This window comes from Chiloscyllium punctatum, chromosome 20 (assembly GCF_047496795.1).
Source record: "Chiloscyllium punctatum isolate Juve2018m chromosome 20, sChiPun1.3, whole genome shotgun sequence".
Classification (NCBI taxonomy): domain Eukaryota; kingdom Metazoa; phylum Chordata; class Chondrichthyes; order Orectolobiformes; family Hemiscylliidae; genus Chiloscyllium; species Chiloscyllium punctatum.
In genome coordinates this window covers 77,834,520-77,845,467 of record NC_092758.1, presented here as the reverse complement: position 1 = coordinate 77,845,467, position 10,948 = coordinate 77,834,520, and the positions used below count along the sequence as shown (strand labels likewise).

Genomic DNA, 10,948 nt, shown 5'->3' with positions numbered 1-10,948 from the left:
CAGAGCCGTTCGTGCCGGTCCCGGGGAAGCAGCACTGGGCTGACTGCTGGGGAGCGGGTTTGCAGCGGGGAAGAGGTGGTCAGGGCGCACATTTCTCCCCAGCCCGAACCGTTCGGCCTGAAGGCCCATGGAGGGGGAGAGCAGCGTTGGCAGCGCGGACAAACCCTTGGTGTGCGGACACGGATTGAACCGACCGTCCAGCCTGGAGGCTCACGCCTGTGCCCGAGGCGGGGAGAGGCTGTGTCAGTGCGGGGACTGCGGGAAGAGGTTCACCTACCCCTCGGCGCTGGAAACGCACCGGCGCAGCCACACGGGGGAGAGGCCCTTCGCCTGCCCTGAGTGCGGCAAGCGCTTCGCCCTGTCCTCCACCCTGCAGAGACACCGGCGCAGCCACACCGGCGAGAGGCCCTTCGCCTGCTCCGAGTGCGGCAAGGCCTTTAACCAGTCGTCGGACCTGCTGGCCCACCGGCGGGTGCACACCGGGGAGAGGCCCTTCGCCTGCCCCGTGTGTGGGGAGCGATTCACGCACGGCTCTAACTTGCAGACCCACCAGCGGGTCCACACCGGGGAGAACCCGTTCACCTGCCCCCTGTGCGGGAAGGGCTTCACTCAGGCCTCTAACCTGCAGAGGCACCGGCGGGTCCACAGCGGAGAGAGGCCTTTCGCCTGTCCCGAGTGCGGGAAGCGCTTCGCCGAGTCGGCCAGCCTCCTGGCGCACGGCCGTGTCCACAGCGGCGAGAGGCCCTTCGCCTGCCCTGAGTGCGGCAAGGCCTTCACCCTGTCATCGACCCTGCAGAGACACCAGCGACTGCACACCGGCCGGAGGCCCTTCGCCTGCTCCGAGTGCGGTAAAGCCTTCAACCAGTCTTCGGACCTGCTGGCCCACCGGCGGGTTCACACCGGGGAGAGACCCTTCGCCTGCCCCGTGTGCGGCAAGGCCTTCGCCCAGGCCTCTAACTTACTGAGCCACCGGAGGGTCCATACCGGGGAGAATCCCTTCATCTGCTCCCTGTGCGGGAAAGCCTTCGCCCAAGCCTCCAACTTACTCAGCCACCGGCGGGTCCACACCGGGGAGAGGCCCTTCACTTGCACCCTGTGTGGGAAGGGCTTCAGTCGATCGTCCTACCTGGTGAAACACCAGCAGGTTCACAGCTGACTGTGCTGTTCCCATTCTGTGGGCAGTCGTTTTTGGAGGACCCAGGCCTGTGCATCGATGGCCGTCTAAGCTCTTTGTAAAGTGCCCATCAGGACAGTTGCAAGAAGATCAGATTACAAAGGCAGACTGAAAGTCGACTGGTGTTGACCTATGGAAAATGTAACGGGGAACTCAATCCCTGTTTAAAGCGCATAGCGGGGTCATATTTCACCCTGTCTGCAGAGGACAGACTCCCCTGCTTATGAATATTTGTTGCTTCCATTAAGTATACCTATAAGACCAGCACTAATCTTAAATCGGAAAAATAAAACTGTATTGTAGGTGAGTAATTCCTTTCCACATTTTATAATAGATTGTACTGTATTTTTCAATGATGCCGTGTATTTTAAACGTTATTTTAGTAACACTACACCACTGTGGCTAATATACTCTAACAAGGATTCTGACTGAAGGCCATTTGTTTAACATACAAAGATATCAATTTAACAGGTAATATAGGGCCTAATAGTGTGTGGGAAAATGATGCTTCAACCCTTTAATCTGAGCGGAATAATTCTGACTGATAAATCTCTTCTTTCCTCTTTAGGAAAATGCTTATTGAGCGTGGATCCAAAGACAGCAAACTGCAACCTAGTTCTATCTGAGATCAGTAACATAGACTGGACTGCAACAGCCCTACCCACAACGCCTAAAGAAACTTAAGGACTGTCCCCAAGTCTTATGCTCCCAGAATTTCTCCTCAGGATCCCATTCCTGGGAATGTGGAGACTGATGGTGATTACTTGAGAATAGGGATTGTGTATGGGAGTGTGGAGAGACGAACTAGAAATTCATTTCTTGAGAACAGCAGTAAATCCTGGTGTGTGCATTGTGGTTTTAATTATCTCACAACTCAACACAATTACAAGTTTACTGACCTCCCTCTGATACCCTGTAATACTAGAATTCGAGTCCAGTTGGACTGTGAGGCTGGTTATTGACTCACTGAAACGTTTATATACATTTCATACTATGTTCACTGAAGCTGTATTTGCTGCATTTTATTGTGAGGATAAAACCCTAAACTTGTTAAATTAATTCTGACATCAGAGACTTTGTAATATCACTTCCTGGATGATGTTACTTCTCATCTGATGTACTGGCCAGAATATTTCACTTCTAGTTTGTCTTGGGGTTTCTGATAGTATTTCAGTTGGGTCACTTCTGGTGTTGCTACTGGGTGCTTGGTGTTGACTCCATTGCAGGGAGGCAATTCATGTTTTTGGGATGTCCTTGAAAGACTGATGATGGGAGTCCTTTGGGTGAGTTTGAGTGTTTTGTACAGGCCACACTTTACAATATGGATCCTCAGTGAGAGTGAAAGATATTAAAAAGGGCTGTTAGAATATTTCAGAATTGGACAAGGCTTGGACAACTGATCCCCTGGATCGACTTGTAATCCAAAAATGTTTTTGATTTTTGCTGCCAGTGTCTCAGTAAGTTTAATTATCAGTAATAATGACAATTGTACAAATGGAATTACTAATTAAGAGATTGTTCTATTAATTATTCATTATAGTTATCATGTAATTAGTCATTATTAGTAGTCATTGTGTGATTATTGATAATATTTTAAATTTTATTCTTAATTCCTGTGAAATGTTTAAAACAGGCTTGAGAACCATGTTGCACTTTTGCTCTCACTAAAGAGCAAATTTCAGAGAGACAAGGGCGGGAAGAGTAAGCATGAATTTAAAAACAAAAATTTCAAACCATTACATTGATCAAGAAATGAGTAATCAATAAAAAAAATATAGTTTTAACAGTTTCTGGCAGCTGAGCTAACTACTGAAACCTTAATTTCCATTGTGGTTAAGAAGTGGTGTAAGAGAGAGAGAGATTAAGTTTCAAGTTCTGATCACTAGAAAAGCAAGTCACAGCAAAGCAGAGTTTGGCTTAACTAATGCTGACTTTACTTTAGCTTCTGGTGGCACATACTTTGAGCTGGCCTTGGCAGAATCCACGTAAAAGTATGGGCTAACGTGGGTTGCTTTCAAATCTGGTTTTTCCTCTTTTCCAAGCATGCTTTGTGGAAATGATTTTGGTGAGGAGGAAGAATAGGTGTGTATCTGGGTAACTCAGTCTTAGGGTTCACACATACAGTTTTTCTCTCACTTTTTATTCTCACAAATATGTTTCCTTCTTCCTTGTGCATACATTTCATCTTTCTCAAATATACACACACTCTCACTCCCTCACACACAGTCACTCCCTCTAATTCTCACACACATCTCTCTCTCTCTCACACGTGCGCACCCACAGACACTCACTCTCTCACTCAGGCACCTGAGGTATTAACAAAAGAAGACCTAGAGAAAGGCAAGGCTGAAACACACTATATAAAAGTAAAATGTTTACTACAGGAGAGATACTGCAATCATAAAGCCCCAAGCGCACAAAAAATCCTTATAACATGGACATTGTTAGACGCAGGAGCAAACAATGCTACTGTCAAAATCAGGTAGAAATATGCACTAAACTGAAGAGAGAAATTACACTTCCTTTTTCTGATAAACTTTTAATAAAGAATTATCTTAAAATTGAAAAGAATAAAATAAATCCTATATAATACTTATCAAGCATCAAAATAAATTCGATAGCGAAAAATTCACCTTCATAAAGGGATCTTCATTGAATAAGTAAGAAATAATACAGCATCACATGAAAGTAGGAAGGTTAACTGCTACATTTATTAAGCGGGTCAGAAACCTATAACAAGTTTTCACTGAACATTACAGAAGTGTAAGAAATCCTCAGAAGATATCTTTTTCCCACTGCTCAGAGCTTTACAGTAAAACTTTTCTTTAACTGCTGATTCTAATATATTCATACCGGCAATCTGAAATAGTAAGATTAGATTACTTACAGTGTGGCCCTTCAGCCCAACAAGGCCACATTGACCCGCAACCCACCCAGACCCATTCCCCTACACCTAATACTATGGGCAATTTAGCGTGGCCAATTCACCTAACCTGCACATCTTTGGATTGTGGGGGTAAACCAGAGCACCCGGAGGAAGCCCACGCAGACACAGGGAGAATGTGCAAACTCCATACAGTCAGTCAGTCAGTCACCTGAGGCGGGAATTGAACCCAGGTCTCTGGCACTGTGAGGCAGCAGTACTAACCACCGTGCCGCCCACAAAAAATGACATAGTTGTATTCTATTAATTTTGATATTACGTTTTTAGCCTAGCAGTTTACATATCTGCTGAAAGTATACTGCTTAATTTTTGACTAAAATTATAAATCATTTAAGAGTTTGTTATAATTGAAATAAATGTTATCCTCTTAAGTGGTCACGCGCATGAAGAGAGAAATTCCAGACCCTTAAATTGTCTGGGACATTTATAGCATTAATAAGGCTCATTAAAATTAAACAGATGGTTGAATTATTTAATTAAATGTTCTCTTGCCATGTGGTATGGAAATTTTAATCCTGCTGACCCAAAACTAAACATTTGTGGGATTGACTGGTGTGAACTCAGCAGATATGTCATCAGAGAAATTCTCCTAATCTAAATGGACTGAGTTTACTGACACCAGGTACATCACTGCTATGTGCCACTTTTAACCACAGTTTTAGGGAGGGGAGATGCCAAGGCTTAAGGGAGGTAGAGGTCAGGATCCAGGAAGGGTAAGGGGAGTGATCAGGAAGGGGTATGGAGATATGGGATGGGGAGGAGGAAGGCGGAGAAGTAGGGACCAGGGATAGCTGGTTGGGGAAATTGTAACCAAGATCCTGGGAGGAACCGGAGGAGTGGGGGAGGGAGAGAAAACTGAGGAGGTGGTTTTTTTGGGGGAGGGGTAGAGAACAAGAGTAGCCTCTATGATTTCCCCCCCTCCCCTTCCTCCTGGTCTAATGTGCTCTGTCCCGTCTTCTCCCACAGCCCCCTCCAATCATCCCCCAGTCAATCCTGGAAGTCTTTTCTGCCATGGAACCTTGTTTCAATGTCATGGCTGTTCTGTGCATTTGCCTACGTTTTTGTAAATGATGCAGCGCTGGAGAGGGTCTGGTTACTGGAGTAGGGATAATGGAATCTTTCTCAGGATACCAGCTGGTGACTAGTGGAGTTCTGCAGGGGTCCATGTTAGGACCACAATGATTCAAGTTATACATGAATACTTTGGACAAAGGAAGTGGCAGCATTATTGTTAAGTTTCCATGTGTGCAGGCATGCTTCTGCATGACCATGCAGGCCCATTTGTTTCAGTGTCGACAAACACTGTCTTGATATAAAAGGGGCAAATGGTCTATGGGTTATTCATAGCCCTAAGACCTAGGAGCAATATTAGGCCATTTGGGTTATTGAGTCTGCTCCGCTATTTGATCATAGCTGATATGTTCCTCAACCCCATTCTCCTGCCTTTTCCCTGTAACCTTGATCTCCTTACTAATCAAGAACCTTTCTAGCTCTGTTTCACTTGGCCCCCACAGTCCTCTGCGGTAATGAATTCACAGATTAACCACCATCCGGCAGAAAAAAATTCCTCCTCAACTGCGTTCAAAATGGTCATCCCTTCATGCTGAGGCTGTACCTGTGTGTTCTAGTCTCTCCTACTCATTAGTCAGTCAGATATTCCTCTATCTATTACCAGTAATACCATGGGCTCTTATTTTGTTTTTCAATCTCCTGTGCGGCACCTTGTCAAGGCTTTCTGCAAATCCAAATCATAGAATCTCTACAGTGTGGAAATAGGCCCTTCGGCCCAACAAGTCCACACTGACCCTCTGAAGAGTAACCCACCCAGACCCATTCTACTACAACTCAATATTTACCTCTGACTAATGCACCTAACCTACACATTCCTGAACACTATGAGCATTTCAGCATGGCCAATTCGCCTAGCCTGCACATCTTTGGATTGTGGGAGGAAACTCACGCAGACCCGGGGAGAATGTGCAAACTTCACACAGACAGTTGCCTGAAGTAGGAATTAAACCCTTGTCCCTGGCGCTGTGAGGCAGCAGTGCTAAAGGTGGCTGAGTGGTTAGCCCTAAAGTCTCACAGCACCAGGGACCGGGGTTCAAATCCGGCCTCAGGTGACTGTCTGTGTGGAGTTTGTACATTCTCCCTGTGTCTGCTTGGGTTTCCTCCCACAATCCAGAGATGTGCAGGTTAGGTAAATTAGCCATGCTAAAGTCACCCATAGTGTTCAGGGATGTGTAGATTAAGGGGCAGTAGTAAGGGGTGATGATAGGATAGGGGAATGAGTTACTCTTCAGAGGGCCAGTGTGGACGTGTTGGGCTGAAGGGCCTGTTTCCACATTGTAGGGATTCCAAATGATTCACATCCCTGGCTTTCCATTGTCTAACTTGCTTGTTACATCCTCATTTATTCGGCATGACTCCATCCTACTTTACATGCACTGACAAATACATTTACCTTCATAACTGCTCGATGAATCTACATGTTAACCTTAAGAGAATCCTGAACTAGGATCAGGGATGGTACATTTTTTCAGTCCTCTAGCACCATCCCTGACTCCTCCAATGGTGCTTCAATCTCCTCAGCTATCTCCTTCTCAGTTTTGGGATGTAGTCCATCTGGTCTGGGTGATTTATTAATCTTTAGATCTTTCAGCTTCCCCTGCACCTTCTCAATGATGGCTACTACTCTCACCTCTGCACCTGACTCTTGAAGTTCTACTATGCTGTTGATACTTTCACCTGAAACTGATACAAAGTATCTATTCATTTCCTTAGCTATTTCTTTGTTCCCCATTACTATTTCTCCAGCCTCATTTTCTAGTGCTTCAATATACATACTTTCCTCTCTATCCTTTTAGATGTCTAAAAACACCCTTGCAACCTTATGCTACTAGCTAGTTTACTCTCATATTTCAACTCTACCCATTATTGCTTTTTTAGTTATCCTCTGGAAGCAAAGGCTTCCCAACAATCTTTATCACATTATATGCTTTTTCGTTTGCTTGTCTGCTATCCCTGACCTGCCTTGTCAGCAAAAGCTGCTACATCTTCTCTTCCTTAAATTTCTGTTGTGCTTCCTGAATTAATCCCAGAAACCCCTGCCATTGCTACTCCACTGTCTTTCCAGCATGGTTCCCCTTCCTGTCAACTCTGGCCAGGTCCTCCCTCATGTATTTATAGTTATCTTTACTCAATTGTAATACCATTACATCTGATTCCAGCTTCTTCCTCTCAACTGCAGATTATATATTCTATTATCAATACTATCTCCTCAAGATTCCTTCACTTTAAGCTACCTAATCAAGTCTGCCTCATTTACACGTTACCAAATCTAGAACTACCTGTTTCCTCATGGACCCTACCACAAGCTGCTCCAAAAAAAATCTTAGTGACATTCCACTAATTCCTTTTCTTGAGATCTGCTACCAACTTGATTTTCCCAGTATACTGCATTTTGAAGACCGCCATGATTATACTAGGAGTGCCTTTCTTACATGCCATTTCTATTTCCTGATTTATTTTCATCCCCACATCCATTAGTGGGAGGCACGGTGGCACAGTGGTTAGCACTGCTGCCTCACAGCGCCAGAGACCCGGGTTTAATTCCCGCCTCAGGCGACTGACTGTGTGGAGTTTGCACATTCTCCCAGTGTCTGCGTGGGTTTCCTCCGGGTGCTCCGGTTTCCTCCCACAGTCCAAAGATGTGCAGGTTGGGTGAATTGGCCATGCTAAATTGCCCGTAGTGTTAGGTAAAAAGGGGTACATGTAGGGGTATGGGTGGGTTGCGCTTTTGCGGGTCGGTGTGGACTTGTTGGGCCGAAGGGCCTGTTTCCACACTGTAAGTAATCTAATCTAATCTAAACTTTTTTTCCTTTGCAGTTCCTAAACTCTACCCGCACACTCTAAGCCTTCTAGCCCCATATCACTTCTTGCTATTGATTTAATTTTTTTTTCTAAAAGACTACCTGTCCCCTCTCAGTCCTTTCAGTAGGTTGCCTTTTCCTTGATTATTTCATCCCCAGTCCTGATACATAGCAGCCCTATCTCAGTGATGCCACCAATTTCAATCTGCATTACAAGCTCCTTTGCCTTGTTTTCATATATTGCTGCACATACTTATATACAGGTACAGAACCCTTTGCTCTGCAATGACTGCCGCCGTGTCCCCCAATAGTTGTCCCTTATATGCTGTGAAGTTAAATTCCTGACTCTTCCCATATTCTGTCTGGTAAAACCTGCCCAGACATGATCCTATGCTCAAACTGTGATAATTTCAGGGAGGTGTAGAGAGAGTTTAGAATGGGGACTGGCTTTTGGGGTGGAACTAGCTGGGCCAGTATCAAAATTCTGGGACTGTTGACTGGTATCTCTATGTCACTATCCACCTGCATTCTTGAATCAGTTCAGTCCTTCCCTTCTCTCTTTTCGTTCTAACTTTGGGTAAACCTCACAGCAAGTGACAGAAAATAAATAAACACTGAGAATGCCAGAGAAACGCAGCCAGTCTGGCAGCATCTGCAGAGACAGCGAAACAGAGTTCATGTTTCCAGTCTGTGCATTTGAGCTTCTGCAGGCCCCAAGAGGTGACCACATTCCAAAAGGTGATTTGTTCCTGATAATGGTAGGCAGTTCCTACAAGGATTCCCAAACAGTCCCCGCGTTTATGAATAGGAGCTGTGTGTCATATGTGAGGATGTGGAGCTGGTGGAAATAATATATTGCTGACCAGCGGCTGACCACCCTCCCTGAGTAGGACAGATTCAGCAACAGCAAACAGAGTTTATAATTATCTATTTAATCTGAATCACAACATCGGTTTCAAGTTCAATCTTTGTCACTCAGTAATATATTTACTAAACTTTTCAGATCTGTTTCCACATCTCTCAAACCTTTTCAAACATTTTGTCAAGACCTGCTGTGAAGAGATTATTAAAAGTCATGCATTACAAATTCACACGAACCATAATCATAGTGGTATACAGCATGGAAACAGGCATTTTGATCCAACTTATCTATGCTGACCATGATGTTGTAACTCCTATACTCAATGCTCTGACCAATGAAGGCAAGTGTCCCAAATGCTGTCTTCACCACCTTGTCTGCCTTATCAAGGAATTATGAACCTGGAGTCCTAGATCCCTCTGTTCAACAACATTCCCTATGGCCTTGCCATTAACCATGTAAGTGCTGCCCTGGTTTCTCTTACCAAAATGCATTACTGTGTATTTAACTAATTTAAACTCTAAATGCCACTCTTGATCCATTGATCAAGATCTAATTGTACTCTTAGATAACCATCTTCTCAGTCCACTACACCACCAATTTTGGTGTCATCTGCAAACTTACTAACCAAATCTCTTATATTCTCATCCAAATCATTAATATAAATGAACAACAGTGGACCCAGAATCAATCCTTGTGGCATACTGCTGGTGACAGGCCTCCAGTCCAAATAACAATCCTCTAACATCATCCTGTGACTTCTACAGTTGAGCCAATTTTGTATCCAATTTGGCTTTTTCCTCCCGGGATCCCATGTGATCTAACCTTATTAACCATGCAGGCCCTTGTCGAAGGCCTTGCTCAAGTCCATATAGACAACACCTACCGCTCTACCTCCATCTATCTTCTTGGTTACCTCCTCTTCGGAAAACTCAATCAAATTTGTGAGAAACAATTTCCCGTGCAAAAAGCTAACCTTAATTGGGCATTGCCTTTTGAAGATGCATGTAAATCTTAACCCAGAATCTCCTCCAACAACTTACCCACCACTGACATCAGACCCAGTGGTCTACGTTTCCTTGCAGCCTTTCTAGAACAATGGTACAACATTAGCCACTCTCCAGTCTTCCGTCTCTTTGCCTGTGGCTGTCAAAGATATAAATATCTCTGCAAAGGAGCCCCACAATCTCTTCTCTAGGATACAGCTGATCAGGTCCAGGGATTTATCTACTTTTATGTTTTTAAGAACTCCAGCACCACCTCTTCTGTAATGTGGACTCTTTTCAAGACATCACTACTTATTTCCACAATTTCCCCAGCTTTGATGTCTTTCTCCACAGTAAGTACTGAGGTGAAATGTTCATTTAGTATCTTGTCCATCTCCTGTGATTCCATACACAGACAGCCTCATTGATCTGTAAGGGGCCCTATTTGCTTCCTTGTTACTCTTTTCCAGAAATGCACATGAAAAGCTTACAGACCAGAAGTGTTCAGCTATTGTGCATTGGCACCTCCCTTAGTCCTGAGGGGATGGTGACACCGGAGTGAGGTCAAAATCCCTGATGAGCATCATGGTGAGCCACTAAGTGAAAGTATCCATGACACAAGTGATGCAGTTAAGATCTGAATGCATATCCAGCAGTTACTGACTGTTCTATTGGACTTGGCTGTTCATGGTTACTGTTAGCTGATGCAGGAAAGCCATTCACCTGCTAAATGGGGTCATCATATTAAACAGGATGTAGGCAGCCTTGTCTGTTTTAAGTTCAGTCTGTGCAAGTTATCTGGTAACTTTGCCAGATGTTCTGTTGCTTCTTGCGACATCACGACCAACTCGTAACGGCCAGGTCTAGAGGCTCATTTTCTATATTGAACTCAACATTCCTGATGAAGGGCTTTTGTCCAAAATGTCGATTTTCCTGCTCCTCTGATGCTGCCTGACCTGCTATGCTTTTCCAGAACCACACTTTTGACTCTAATCTCCAACATCTGTAGTCCTAACTTTTGCCTGGACTCAACAGGGGCCTGCTCTTCAGTTCTCCACGTATCTGGGATCTTGGTTGTTTGGTTCATTACTTGACATCTTTCCCTTCCTATGA

General features: G+C 44.6%; 1 protein-coding gene and 1 pseudogene across 1 annotated transcript; one reads left to right on the top strand and one right to left on the bottom strand.

Annotated features, from left to right (window-relative positions):
* LOC140491826 (E3 ubiquitin/ISG15 ligase TRIM25-like) overlaps positions 1-10,948 on the bottom strand; it is a 137,035-nt pseudogene that overhangs the window by 104,466 nt on the left and 21,621 nt on the right.
* On the top strand, positions 128-1,156 carry LOC140492205 (uncharacterized). Its single transcript, XM_072591091.1, has one exon. It carries the CDS (start codon positions 128-130, stop codon positions 1,154-1,156), a length of 1,029 nt encoding a protein of 342 aa, XP_072447192.1.

Excerpts from the sequence above, each read along its gene's own strand:
- LOC140492205 (XM_072591091.1), top strand. The coding sequence starts at position 128 with ATGGAGGGGGAGAGCAGCGTTGGCAGCGCGGACAAACCCTTGGTGTGC.